At 39.7% G+C, this 15,155-nt stretch overlaps 1 protein-coding gene across 1 annotated transcript; it reads right to left on the bottom strand.

Annotated features, from left to right (window-relative positions):
* Positions 1-3,669: 3,669 nt before the first annotated feature.
* Positions 3,670-14,616, bottom strand: LOC139158859 (perilipin-3-like). The gene is made up of 6 exons (XM_070736201.1): positions 14,367-14,616; positions 13,221-13,303; positions 10,928-11,180; positions 9,003-9,190; positions 6,027-6,155; positions 3,670-4,377 (listed from the first exon to the last, which is right to left on the bottom strand). Exons 1-6 carry the CDS (start codon positions 14,434-14,436, stop codon positions 4,024-4,026), a joined length of 1,077 nt encoding a protein of 358 aa, XP_070592302.1. The 5' UTR covers positions 14,437-14,616; the 3' UTR covers positions 3,670-4,023.
* Between the last annotated feature and the right edge of the window lie 539 nt (positions 14,617-15,155).

The raw sequence follows: 15,155 nt of genomic DNA on the forward strand, positions 1-15,155 counted from the left end.
GGGACCTAGGGGAAGAGTCTTCTCTGTGGGAGCCCCGACCCTCTAGAATCAGCTCCCCCCAGAGATTCTCACTGCCTCCACCCTCCTTGCCTTCCAAAAGAGCTTAAAAACTCATCTTTGCCGCCAGGCTTGGGACATTTACATCTTCCCCCTGATCAATGAATGTTTCAAGTATGAGTGTTGAATAATTGGTTTGATAGGTTTTACTTTCTTTTAATAGAATTTAATGGTTGTTTTTAATGTAGTATTAATTGGATTTATATGATTGTTCTGGTTTTTGTAAATGCTGTGAGCTGCCTCGAGTCCTCGGAGAGGGGCGGCATACAAATCCAATTAAATAAATAAATAAATAAATCTGATCATCTACTGCAACCGTTTGAAAAGCAAAATCAATGCTGAAGCCAAATTCATTTAACGACCATGTTAATAACTTATCACATACAGTTAACAACAATGGCCAAAAAAAGGTAGTAAAATGTGTCAAAACTCACTTAACAAATGTCTCACTTAACAGCTGAAAGTTTGGGATCAATCCTGGTCATAAGTCGAGAACCATCTTTATAGCCCACGGACCAGCACTGACCAATCCGGTTTTGTGACATTATTGTAATGGCACCAGCGAGTGGCTACCGGTTCTTGTGAACTAGTCCGAAGTGGGAGAAACCCAGTTGGCGATAAAATACCAAGGCAAAACAAGGCAAGGCAACAGGAAGAAATGGTTACACCGGATATTTCTATTTGGGAGCAAATGTTATTTATTTAGCCTGCTCTGTGTCATATACATTTATTTATTTATTTATTTAGACTGGTCTATATCATATACATGGCATATACATGGACATTCTAATTTTTTAAGTTTCACCTGTAGCATTACATGATACTAGATTAGAGTTAGACCAGCTGGACATGCAAATCTAGATTCTCAATACAAAGTTATCGGCTTTCTTAACTTAATTTTGATTTTTCATATTATCTGGGCTTAGTAGTCAAAATCTTTTCAAAACCAGTTTCTGTGAAAATTTGATGGGCTTAAAAGACCATACATTTAAAGACCATACATTTCATTAGGGGTTTAACGTAGATTTGGCTGCTCCATCTTATTCTTACTAATTGAAAGTTCTAGGTTCATACAGAGGGACCCAGGTGCTCAGTGAGGAGTTCAGAACTTTTTTGGACAGGCATTTAAACTAGGTAAAGGGGACAGAGATGTAACTGACATGGATGATTTCTGTTCCCGATCAATGATGATAAATCAGTTGCTTGAAGTTTATGAAAAGAGAGTTGTAAATAAAATAGATGTAGTTGTTGATGATAAGGGGAAAACTAATAATGATAATAATGTTCTTAGGGTAATGTGCACGAATGCTCGAAGCTTGAGCAACAAGCTCTGTGAGTTAATGGCCATAATTAGTGTTGGGCGAACCGAAATCGCAAAGTTCGGGTTCGTACCAAACTTTGCGAAATTCGTTATGCCGAACCCAAACCCGAACTTTTCCAAAGGTTCGGCAAAAGTTCGGGTTCAGGTTCAGGAGAATGCCAAGAAGCGCCACTAGCCAGCTGTCTCCTTCCCAGAAGAGCCGGGGAGCTGTCGGCCAGTCAGGAGGTGCAAACGGAGGTGGGGAATCCCAATAGGGGATTCCAGGGGTGGAGGTTTGACATCACGGAGACATCATTCCTGGAGTCCCCGTTTCGGCCGCCCAGGAAAGACGTCTCCGTGATGTCAAAGCTCCACCCCTGGAATCCCCTATTGGGATTTCCCACCTCCGTTTGCGCCTCTTGACCGGCCGACAGCTACCCGGCTCTTCTGGGAAGGTGAAAAATATTCTAGTCTGTGCAGTCAAAGCAAGCCTGTAGCTTCAACTTTGCCTCTTCAATCCAAGTCTTTACTGATTTAATTGTTGGTTTTGTGGCTTTAAATCTTTGTAAGCAGATAGAAAATGCATCATGCGATGATCAGAATGGCTCACAGCTGCTCTTGGTTTTTTATGGAAATTGGGTTTTGGAAGGCTGACACCTAGAGTTAAAACCTAATGGTTATCTGTAATTTACTAAGCATATCTCTCCTCAATGCAGCAGCCACATTGATTCTGTTGTAGTTCCACCCTTTGATTTTCTGTTAATTGTTCTTTCTGACCTCTTTAGCCATTCATTTCCTCCTTGTCCCTGAAAACCCCCTCTAAATCCTCCTCACCTACCTCGTTCACAAAAACCTCCATCACTGCACTATTTTGATGAAAGACTTGAGCAAGAACCCAATTCTTCTCTCCTTCTGTTTGGTCCTTTCTGAACTTTTATTTCTATTACTCTTTTCATCCTGTACATCAATGACCTCTGCGATAATATCGCAAGCAACTGTGTGCTTTTTGCCGACGATGTGAAACTTTTCAACACCACTGACAACACACTCACTCTCCAAAAAGACCTCGACTTTGTCTCAGATTGGTCTAACACCTGGCAACTTCAAATATCAACCAACAAATGCTCTACCCTCCACATCGGCAAAAAGAATCCAAACCACATATATGAACTGAATAAACAAATTCTCTCAGCCAACCCACACTCAGTAAAAGACCCTGGAATACTAATAACAAATGACCTAAGTGCTAAAGCCCACTGCAACAATATCGCCGAAAAGGCTTCCAGAGTTGTTAACCTGATCCTACGTAGCTTCTGCTCTGGCAATCTCTCACTACTGACTAGAGCCTACAAAACCTATGCCAGACCCATTCTCGAATACAGCTCATCTGTCTGGAACCCACACCACATCTCAGACATCAACACTCTCTAAAACGTCCAAAGGTATTTCACCAGAAGAGCCCTTCACTCCTCCACTCGAAACAGAATACCCTACGAAAATAGACTAACTATCCTGGATCTTGAAAGCTTAGAACTGCGGCACCTAAAACACGATTTAAATATTGCCCACAAGATCATATGCTGCAACGTCCTTCCGGTCAACGACTACTTCAGCTTCAACAGCAACAACACAAGAGCACACAACAGATTCAAACTTAATATTAACCGCTCCAAACTTGACTGTAAAAAATATGACTTTAACAATCGAGTTGTCGAAGCGTGGAACTCATTGCCAGACTCAGTGGTGTCAGCCCCCAGCCCCCAACATTTCTCCCTAAGACTCTCCACGATTGACCTCTCCAGGTTCCTAAGAGGCCAGTAAGGGGCATACATAAGTGCACTGATGTGCCTATCGTCCCCTGTCCAATTGTCTTTCCTTATCTCATATATCATATATTTTGTCTCCATTCCTTCTACTTCTCTTCTTTCTTACTTTCTATCTTTATTTATATTACTTAATGTCTATTCTATTTCATATGTATTGTATATTGGACAAAGAATAAATAAATATTAGTATGTTTAATAAGCTATGTCTAGTAATTCTGAGATTGGGCGCAGCAGGAGGCAAGTCTAACATCAGTGAACCTTTATAAAAAGGAATTAAACTATTTTTGGGCAGTTAGGTTTTTGATAGAGCTGCATACGTGCAGAGAAACTGATCCTTGTGAGAGACTTCTTTTGAAGTTGCCTGCAAGAATGAATCAAACAACCTATCTAACCTCTAAAATGGAATATAATAAATTGCAACCTTCAAGAACCAGATCAAATACTAGAACCCGCTATTTCAAGCCACTTACACATTGCCACATCACAGCTGTTTAATTGCAATTTTATTTGTGTAAACAAATGTACAATTGCCTCTCACTTATTAAAAACTTAGATCTCTATAGTAATTAAAATTCTTAAGTTATACAGTTGAGTATTTGGCTAGTAGTCAACATAAAGTACACTTACAACTATATAATATTAAAAGAATCATGCATAATATGGAAGTGGCTAATAATTACTTTTAAAAGGTCAATCCATTTACTAATTTCTCTCATTTTCTAAGAGCCCAGCCACCTAAGTCTTGTCCAAGGAATGCATCGGAAGACCCCAGTTCTCAATATTATTAATAGGAAGAATTGATATATGTTATTTGTTTCATAAATTATTAAGAGTAAAGAACTAATATACGTTATTGTGTTTTATGGATTCCTCTGCTGAATATTCAGCAGGACAATAGGGTCCCTCTACCCATGGCTGACAAGTGTATTTAGCTATATATTCCATGACTTCAAACAGAGCCTTCCTGGCCTTGTTAATTTTCTCTGTGGTCTCTTTCATGAAGCCACTGGGAAGATCCTGGAAGGATGTGGCAGTAGAGAGGACAGCTTGTAGCTCTGTTAAATCACACTGAGCCTGTTGGACTTTTTGTTGAAGATGTTCAGGAAGGCTCTGCAGGTTGGTTAAGACATTCTGGCAGACCTCCTGCATCTTCTGTGCAACAGTGTAAGATGTGGCTAGAGAATGGGATTCCATCTGTTATGAAAAAAATGAACAAAAAGATCTGTTAATTGAACATCATAGGTGTTCATCTATGGCAGGGGTAGGCAAAGTTGGCTCTTCTATGACTTATGGACTTCAACTCCCAGAATTCCTGAGCCAATCATGCTAGCTCAGGCATTCTGGGAGTTGAAGTCTACATGTCATAGAAGAGCCAACTTTGCCTATCCCTGATCTATGGGATTATCTGAAGGGAGGGAGGGGGTGGGGAGATTGACAGACGGACATAGGGCAACTGAATATTCTTGTTTATGCATGGAGACACCATTGTTGATTGCCGTTCCCTTGATTTCAGCCATGCAGTACATGCCAGGTGGCAGAATTCAAATCTCCTCCCTCTTTTCTTCCTCAAACAATTTTCTGTATGTTGTGTATGTTCTATAAAGGATCTTAGACCCAGCTCTTCATCTCAGCCTTTTCATACATCCTGAGAAACACACCAACTCTCTTCTGGTTCTGGGAATAATTTTTGCATAAATATATAGTTTGTTTAATAATGTTGCAACATCCAATTTGCGTCAGCCACTGGGGATAAAGATTTAGTCCAGTGTTGGCGAAACGTTTTTGATCCGGGTGCCAAAAGGATGCGCTTGCGGGTGATAGGGCGTGTGTGTGTACCCACATCTGTAATGCAATGCTCTCCCCCACCGCATGCACACAACCCCCCCTGCGCTGCCCTTCCACATATGCGGACAGGCCTCACTGAAGCCTCCGGACTTCCAATAAGCTTTTAGGGCCTTTTTTTGCCCTTGCCCAGGGTTCAGAAAAGCCTCCTGAAGCCTGGAGATGGCAAAAAAACAGGCCAGGAGGCTTTGTTCCAGTTTTTGCTGCAGCAAAATGGCTTCAGGAGGCTTTCCTGAACTCTGGGGAGAGCAAAAATGGCCATAAAGAAGGCACGAATCCCAGCGGCCAATTAGGTCCCACAGAGGTGGCCTTCTCCAGGTCCCGTCGACCAAACAATGTTGGCTGGCAGGACCCAGGGGCAGAGCCTTCTCTGTGGTGGCCCCGGCCCTCTGGAATCAACTCCCTCTAGAGATTCGACCAGCCCTCACTCTCCTCGCCTTCCATAAAATGTTGAAGACCCACCTTTGTCGCCAGGTGTGGGCATAATTACCACCTTTCCCCCTCTTTTTAATTATGTTTTTGGCCTTACTGTATGATAGAGTAGGTTGAATGTGTGTGATTGCATAGTTAGGGATTTTATTATGTTATTAATACTTACTTAAATTGATTTAATTTTTATTATTGGATTTGTAATGTATTGTACTACTGTTATGCTGTGAGCCGCCTCGAGTCTTCGGAGGGGGTGGCAGACAAATCTGATAAAGTATAAACTGTAACTAAACTATAAATATCAGCGGACCAGCAGGCCCGAGCTGACAGAGGGCAATGCCTCACGTGCCGTCAGAAATGGCTTCGCATGCCACCACATGTGCCATAGGTTCACCATCCCTGATTTAATCTATTTAATAATGAATAATAATTACCAAATAAATCATAATTGTCTAGGTTTACCCAGTATGCCTAACCACAAACCATGGTCAAGGCAGAATCTTCACTGAGCAATGGCCATTCCCTATTTTTTTAATATCTTCAAAAGATGAATCATTCTCATGCTGAGATACCTCTGTCTGATTTGCTCCATTGCTCTGATCCTGCTTAGGTTCTCCTTTGTACCATTCCTTCCACATTTGGTACATTTTTTCGTGACCTCGGTGAACTTTGTAGTCCAATTCCTCCTTGGTATATTTTAACTACAAAAAAGCAGAAAAAAAAATAAAGGAAAATGAAAAAAAAAATCATGCACTCAAGCCTAGTGTTTTGCGTTTGGCATCATAACTACAGTTTTGGCTCAAAGGCCAGAGCTATACATTCCCTACTCTTATCATAAGAGCCACAGCGGCGCAGTGGTTAGAATCTAGAACTGTGGGCTATTTCTGACGGCTGCTTGTGAAGCTGGTAAAATGAGGACCTAGTTTTTTGCGGGGCAAAATTCTGAGGATAGTAATAGCTATTGCTATCTTCAATTATTCAGAAAAATCTCTTAAGGAACTTCCATCAAGTTTATTCAGGAAGTATAGGTAGCCCTTGACCTATAACTATTCATTTTGTGACTGTTCAAAGTTACTGAAAGTCAGAAATTACTCCGTTTTTTCTTGTTTTTCTGCATTATTTTGACTTTTTTTCTGAACCATTCTTTCCTAGTCATTCTATGCTTCTGTAATACTTTTTCTTTCTTTATATATGATCTCTTATTGAAATGTAATAGTTTTCTTTAAAAAAAAAAGAAAATATTTTCCCCCAACAGACAAAATAAAAAAGAACCAGTGCACAATCAGCTGGGCATTTTTTCTTCATTATATAATTGCTGTAGCCTTTCACATTAGCATTAATAAACAAGGCTCATTTTGGCCTGGGAACCTCAGAGGGCATTGCTAGTGATCTTCTAACATGACCAAAGTAGTTGTAGTGAATATTTGTGTGTGTGTGGGGGGGAAGGTTACTATTGGACAGAGGATTAAAGGAACAAATTGGAACTTCAAGCTTTGCAGATGTTTAAAGCATCCACCTCACCTTTTAAGATTCCTCCAGTGAGAGAAAATACTTAAATCTCTTTCAGCTTTGGATATTCCATTCCTCAAGCCCCATAAATGACCCCCTCCCCCCAAAAAATTTGCATATGTCCACTCATATTCCAGAGACACATGGATTTTCATCTGTCCTGGGGTCAGAGATTTACTTAAGTCCCTTAGAATTGAATTTTTCTTTACAGTAGTGAACTGCCCTAAAGCAGTCTCAACTTGGTATCTTGCAAGTATCTTACACCACATCTCTCATCCTCTCCCAGACACGGCCAGATTAGAAAAGCTGGAAAACTATTTTTGGAAGAGTGCTTCAAACGTTTCTACCAATGCTCCTGCCTATTCCTCGAATAGAAATCAGACCATTAAAATGTACTAAGCTTGTGTGAAGAGTTCCAAACAAGCAATTATTCTGGAGTTATACTAACAAGCAATATTGAACTCATTGTCAACACTGCTTTCTAATCAAAAAGTAAGCATCCTGAATTTGCCATTAATCCTTCCAGGTGAGTATTCTGCGCTCAGAGGATACAAGGCACTGCACTACATTGTTGCATGACAAAATGGCCATGCCAAATGGAGACTATACTGTATAATTACAATCCAGCACATCTGGAAAGCATCAAATTGGCGAAGATAGCAGAATTTTATTTATTAATGAAAAGGTTGAATCCACATGAAGTCAAGCAGGAAGAACTTATGCACAAAAGATGAGCAGATTTGCTATAATACAAGAAAATGTTGATGTTTTCCCCCCATTCTGAATCTCATTAATGGATAACGTAGGTCTGTGTTTTTCAACCTTGGAAACTTTGATTTGATTCTCTGGATTTCAATTTCTACAATTCTTAGCAAAGGCCATCCTATCTGGAAGTTAAATTTCTTAACATCTTCAATGCTAAGAAAGATTGCTGTAGATAGACTGTTAAGCAAGAATCCAAGTGGAAGACACAATGCACAGTCCCTAAAAACAGCACTGCAGGCAGACTACCTGGTTAACATATACATTGTGCAAAGCCCTTATTTTTAGACCAAATCCAAATCTACATAACTCAATCCATTAACCTTTTACTGGATACTAATGGTAGAACAAGATTTAGACACAGGAATATTTATATCCTGCCTTTGTCCTTTTCATAAGTAACTCAAGGCAGTGAACATACCCAATACTTTCTTCTAATTTCCCTACAACCATCACCCTGTGAGGTGGATTGGGCTCAGTGTGGGTATGGCCCAAAGTGATTCAGCCAAATGAGTAGTAGCTATTACAGTTAGGTTATTATAACCATCATTCATCATCAGCCCAATTTATCTTTTAATATATTTTAAATCAAATATCTTTTAAGAGTTTTGCTATGTACAGTATATTAACTGTCAGCTTCTTCAATAACATCTCTGTGAACCTGCAAATGACTCTATAGCAGTGATGGCGAATCTATGGCACGGGTGCTGTAGGTGGCATGCAGAACAGTATCTGCTGGCACGCGAGCCTTTGCCCTAGCTCAGCTTCAACGTGTATGTGTGTGCCGGCCAGATGATTTTTGGCTAGCACAGAGGCTCTGGGAGGGCATTTCTGGCTTCTGGAGAGCCTCTAGGGGGATGTGGGGGGGCATTTTTTACCCTCCCCTGGCTCCAGAGAAGCCTTTAGAGCCTGGGGAAGGTGAAACATGAGCCTACTGGGCCCACCAGAAGTTGAGAAACAGGCCAGTTCCAGCCTCCAGGGGGTGGGGGAAGGCGTTTCGCCCTCCCCAGGCATTGAGTTATGGGTGTGGGCACTCGCAGATGCACAATAGCGCGCACACATGCTCTATTGGCACATGAGGGAAACAAGGTTCGCCATCACTGCTTTATAGAAAACAGTCTGCCTCCATTCCATGGCTGAATCAATGTCCCTGAGTTCAGCTGCTTGGGCTATTTGCTAAAGAGACCATTCAGCAACTTACATGGTCCAATAAGGTCTGACTATTCACCCTTTCCTTTTATTTCCCAAACATAGCAGAGAATGACTGAGTTTCTTACCAAGTAAAAGAGCTGTTCAAGCTGGAGCAATGCCTGCTCTGCACCCAGTTTGATCTTTATCCGAGAATGCTGGTAGGCTCGACTACAGAGCTTCATCGACAAGGAGCTCAGGCGCCTGTAGTAAGTTGGCTCTCCTTCCTGATTTTCAAGAGAGGCTGCTCTAGAGCGGTCCGAAAATGCAATGGCAACTAAACAAACAACAATTAGATCAAAAGAGATCCCCATTCACAATCCCTGAGCTAATATTATCAGTCCATTCATTTCACAAATAACATTCCTCACAACTAGGTTTCCGAGAAATTTTAGCTAGTAGTCACTTTAGTCCTCAAATAAATCCCCCTTGATTAAGCTATGGGGAAATCTGAGCTATACTTCGAATAACTAAAAAAAAAACACATTTCAATTCCTCTCCCTCATTGTTAATAATATTTAATTGAGGAAGTGAGGCGATTATTTTAGCACATGTGCTACAATTTGGTGAGGAACCACAAAAAGAGATCAGCTTTGGCCCAGACTCCTTTTCACAGCCCTCCCTTCCCCAGCACTACACTATTATTACATTTTAGTGTAGTGAACTTAACCTTCCTGCCGTGTAAAAATAAGATCCATAGGCTTTGTGAAACTGTTCAGTTAGATTTTGTGAAAGAGGGCAAGATGGTAAAATACAACCCTTTTGGTGGAGATGGGTAGGTATGTACATTTGATCAATAAACTGATCTGTACCAGGCTCCCTATCAATCATCTGCCACACTTTAGGACAGTGTTGCTCAACCTCAGAATTTTTAAGATGTGTGGTCTCTAACTCCCAGAATTCTGTGGGATGCTGGCTAGGAAATTCTGGGAAATGGAGTCCACAATCGGAAAAATTGCTGAGATTAAGAAACACTGCTTTAGAATGTTTTTCGTAAAGTCAGAGAATTAATTTCATAAGCCCGATAAGCGTGTACTTTTGTTTGCTAAAATGTGACCCAATTTTTTAAAAAGTAAAGCATTTCATTTTTGGTGACCTTACACCAAAATTGAATGTGCAATGAGTGATAGTGATGACTTGTTATGGCCTTGAACTTTTTAGACTGGGGGTTAGAAATGCCCATGCCTTTCATTTAGGTTAGGTGACAATAAGTTTTCCAAAGTCTCCATAACAGAGGAGAAAAAACAGATACTCTTTTCACTTAAGTCTTCAACCTAACCTTTGCATAGGTCTTAAAATCAGCTGTAGCAAGGAGGATCAGCTGGAAAGAGGATCGATAGAGGGATTTGGAAGAAATGGGCTTAGGTTAAGTCATGGATGATTGAATATGGTTTGTTGAATAAGCCACAAATACTGGCTCATCATATCAGTTGGGTCTTTCAGATTTCACATCACTCACTGACCAGCAAGAGCTCTCTAGGCAAGAGATTTTCAGAATTAACAGCACTCAATTTTAACAAAAATGAGCTATAAAATATTAGATTCCGTGGTTTTTAAAAATAACTAATCTAATTTGTTTAGCATACCTAAGTCTTTGGAGAAGGGCGGCATACAAGTCTAATAAATAATAATAACAATAACAATAACAATAATAATACCTCCCAATGCTTACTTCTGACATATTTTCAATATTGTATATCTTTACTAGGCCAGCATATGCATTCTTGGTCTACTTTTCCTAGCTAATGACTTTCAGATGTTTTAAACTTTACTCAAATGAATAAGTTTTTAAAACTGAATGAATGAAAGAAGAAATGCTGTTAGTTGGTTAACTATCTCAGCTATTGTATACATTTGGATTAAAAAATTAACTGTTTTACAGTTTTAGAATTATATGCCATCCAGAGTCACTTGGCAGAGATAGATAGCTGTAGAAATAAAAGAAGTAAATAAATTTACAGGTTAAACTTATTAAAAATGTGGATAATCAAGAGAGGGAACCGCATAGTCTTACAAAATTCCTCATCCGTGATTGGCAGAAAGTGCTCTAATAAGTCATCCGATTTGAAGATAATCTTGTCAACACTACTGGCCATCATCTGTGCCATGTCGATATCCATAATGGTGTCCACAGCACTCCTCGCTGAACACAATGTTACTTCCACGCTCTCCGCGGCAGCTTCGATGCTTATATCTAGCATGGTATCCATAATGTCCTTTACTTCAGTTAATTTGGTATAAATAGATTCAATGGCATTTGTCATGATCTGGCAGTGAAAATCCAAAAAGAGAAGAATGAAGAAAATTGACAGAATTAAGCACCAGCGCATATATACTGTATCTTCCTCTCTAAATTTGGGTTACTGTGTTCCCCCAAAGTAAGACCCTGTCTTATATTGTTTTGAACCCTGAAATAAGCGTTTGGCCTTATTGCCAATGGCTTAAAAGCCCGACTATCAGGGGATGTCTTATTTTGGGGGAAACAGGGTATGTGTCATTTTTGCATCCAATTTGAATTTTATTTCTTCAGTTTGCTTTTAGTGCAGCAATTACGTTTAAAAAACAACAACAACAAATATACAGATAGTCCTCAACCTACAACCACAATTGAGCCCAAATTTCCATCATCTAAGCAAGGCAGTTAAGCGAGTTTTATCCCATTTTACATCTTTTGCCATAAAAGTTAAGCAAATTATGTAGTTGTTAAGTGAAACTGACAATGACATTGTCATATGTCAGCTGGTAAGATTAGAAATGTGATCACACAAGACACAGACAGTGCAACTGTCATCTATACATGCCAATTGCCAAGCACCCAAATTTTGATCATGCAACCATGGGGATGTTGTAATGGTCATTAATTGTGAAAACCTCTTAAGCTACTTTTTCAGTGCCGTTATTAACTTGGAATGGGCACTAAATGAATGGTTGTTAAGTAGAGGACTATTTGTGCACAAACCAAATTGATTAGTATGTTCTAGGAATACTGAGCAATGGGTCAGGGTAAGAAATGAAACAAAGATTCCCAAGAAAAAACTTTTATTTATGAAAATACCCGCAAAGCCAGTCAAATGGTTTATAAATCTGGAACTCAATTACCCTGCTAATAGGAGTAATGATGCTGCTGAACCTAGGGAGCGCATGTCAAATATGGCATGTTTTGGGTAACACACTAGTGTTTACCAACACCTAACAACTATTCTCAAAAGCACATGCTGTTCTCATGCAATTATCTGACATCTTGGGAGCTGCATGAGAATGGGGGTATGTGTGCGTTGCCATGCAGCCTCTGGAGGTTGTGCGAGGGGGCCACGCTCTTGCACAACCTCTGGAGGCTCTAAAAATCAGGCAAGTATCAGATAGTTTTCAGAAGCCACAGAACCTACACAAAAAAAGAATGTGAGGCCTCGTGTGATCTGGAGCTGCCTCAGATAGGCTGCAGAAAAAACACCATCTGAAGGTAAATGACATGGCAGATTCTGAGGAATCGCACAATTGTTTGATACTTTTCAAAATATGTAAAAAATTCTTTCTCATGTGTTTTTGTGTGACACACACACGTAAGAGTCCCCCTCTGAGGGAGATAGGCAATTCAGAAATGTGAATAAATAAAATAAAAACGTTAACTGTTTTCCAAAATTTTGACATGCCAAGCCCAAACGTTTTACCCTCACATAGACCCTACTAAACATAAGGGGCTGTTTTACATTTTTTATAAAAAAGGCAAAAAAAGCATTTTAAAATGTTTGCTGGAGGAATCCTACTAGTCCAAAAATTTGGAAGGTGAAATATTTAAAGGAGAAAAGAAGATGTCTTTTTTTCCCACCCACAGGAAGAAAGGGCTGGTTGGCATTTCAGCATGACCTGGTTGGTTCAGCACCTGCTGATAACAGCTATGTCTGAAATCCATTCTCATGAAGTTGATCACTTATCTCTTGTACTGACTATAGTAGAGAGAGAAAGAGAATTTCTAAGTCTTTGTGAATTACAATGTCGTGCATCCTTCACATTCCCTGTCCTAAGGACGTTGGGAGTTTGAAATTCAATGAAATGTAAAATGTCACATTTTGGTTACATGAATCTACACAGATAGATATGATATTTATATTTATGATATTTATATTTATTTACTTACTTACTTATTCCAAAACGGAGTCAGAGCTGCTAACACGTAAGATAAATACAACAATAGTAAAATAGGGAAATAGAACAATCAGATTAAAATCAATAATTTAATAAAACAATATCCTAAAAGAACCATGCATACACTGCAGTCAATCTAATATTATGGAAGGTCAAGTGATTACCTGGTCCACCGTCTGTTGCATAATAGGATATTTGTGTTGTAGCCTGTAAAGATTCCTACAGGCAAACATATTTGCAAAAGAAACTGTAAACAGTAAAGATGAAAAAAAGATTTGATTACTTAAAAGATTCCCAGTTATGTTCAACAACTGGATTCTAGTTGCATTTGGTTTTTATGCTACTTAGAATTTACAAAATGCGATATTGTTTTATGCTGCAGTGTAATGATAAAGGAAAGTAATCACATAAAGGTGGGATTGCAATGCTATGCACTCATTTACGTAAAGGGTGGGTTCTAACTTACCTCGTTGCCATTCGCTTCCTCCTGCGCCATGTGGGCGTGTGCGCGCAAAGCGCAGGGGCCCAAAATTTGCAGAATATATTTTTTTTAAAGCCAAAAACAAGATGGCGGCTCATGCGCAGTGCCGGAAACTTGGCTTCTGTGGAAAGCAATAGACATCACAATCTCTGGAACATTTTAATTTTTTTTTATTGTACAGTACTAAGCTACAGTAATTCATCTGTTTTGTCCATGGTCTTGTAATAGGTCTGTATTGTTCTTCACACCCACCCACCCACCCCGGAACTTTAATCCCAGAGAGTAGAAAGTAGGGAACTCAGTCTCGGAAAAGTTCTGGTTCCTCTTGGATTTTGAGATACCGTAAATTGCAAGATACACACGAAAGGGGACAATTTTGTTAATCAGTAATAGAAGATTCTCTCCCCTCTTCTGCCCACTCTCAATTAATAAAGATCAGAAACTATATTGCAAACAAAGACCAGGCACTATTCAAAGATGTCTCCGTGGTCATGTGGCCGGCATGACTAACCACCAGAGGCACACTGTTACCTTCCCACGAAAAGTGGTCCCTATTTTTCTACTTGCATTTTTTATATGCTTTCAAAGTGCTAGGTTGGCAGAAGCTGGGACAAGTAACAGTAGCTCATCCTATTATGCGGTACTAGGGATTCGAACCGCTGAACTGCTGACCTTTCGATCGACAAGCTCAGTGTCTTAGCCACTGAGCCACCGCATCCCTACTGACAATCTAAAAAACCATACATTGGAAAACCAAGCCAAAAGGATGAAGAATGACATGGCAAAGAATAGTTTGGAGTGAGCCTACCAGCTATGACCAATTACTTACGTTGAGGTTCAAATATGTGGAGAAGAGGCTCTGTGCTTCTTGCAATACTCTTCACATCCGTCTCTGCCATCTCAAAGACTGCTTGGATAGCTGGATGAGACTGCTTGGCAAAAGTATAGGGAGACGAAACCCACTCATAAGTAGAACCGATTAATGGCACATCAGCAAACTTTTGGATGGACACTAAGAAATAAGATACCACAGAGTCACCATCTTGCTGGATCGCAGAACAGCTCTACCTTGCTGAACTGCAGTTAGATCATATTTTCAATGACGTTACGATTCATGCTGGTATGTAAAACTGAATTAATAGTAAACCGATACTGCTGAACTTTAGTTTCTCAGCACATTATTGTGAGCTTAAAAACAGTACAATGTAAGAATGTATACTGCTCAAAAAAATAAAGGGAACACTCAAACAACACACCCTAGATCTGAATAGAAACATAGAAACATAGAAGACTGACGGCAGAAAAAGACCTCATGATCCATTTAATCTCCCCTTATACTATTTCCTGTATTTCATCTTACAATGGATATACTGTATGTTTATCCCAGGCATGTTTAAATTCAGTTACTGTGGATTTACCAACCACGTCTGCTGGAAGTTTGTTCCAAGGATCTACTACTCTTTCAGTGAAATAATATTTTCTCACGTTGCTTTTGATCTTTCCCCCAACTAACTTCAGATTGTGTCCCCTTGTTCTTGTGTTCACTTTCCTATTAAAAACATTGAAAACATGAAAAATTCTCACTGAATACTTTGTTCTGTACAAAGTTGAATGTGCA

This window comes from Erythrolamprus reginae, chromosome 2 (genome assembly GCF_031021105.1).
Source record: "Erythrolamprus reginae isolate rEryReg1 chromosome 2, rEryReg1.hap1, whole genome shotgun sequence".
In the NCBI taxonomy this organism is placed as follows: domain Eukaryota; kingdom Metazoa; phylum Chordata; class Lepidosauria; order Squamata; family Dipsadidae; genus Erythrolamprus; species Erythrolamprus reginae.

Bases quoted from the DNA above. Each gene is read 5' to 3' on its own strand.
- LOC139158859 (XM_070736201.1), bottom strand. From the start codon at position 14,436: ATGGCAGAGACGGATGTGAAGAGTATTGCAAGAAGCACAGAGCCTCTT. The intron at 11,181-13,220 runs GTAATCACTTGA...TTTCACTGCCAG, and splicing joins TGCAACAGACGGTGGACCAG to ATCATGACAAATGCCATTGA. The intron at 6,156-9,002 runs GTAAGAAACTCA...GCTTTTTTGTAG, and splicing joins TTGAACAGCTCTTTTACTTG to TTAAAATATACCAAGGAGGA.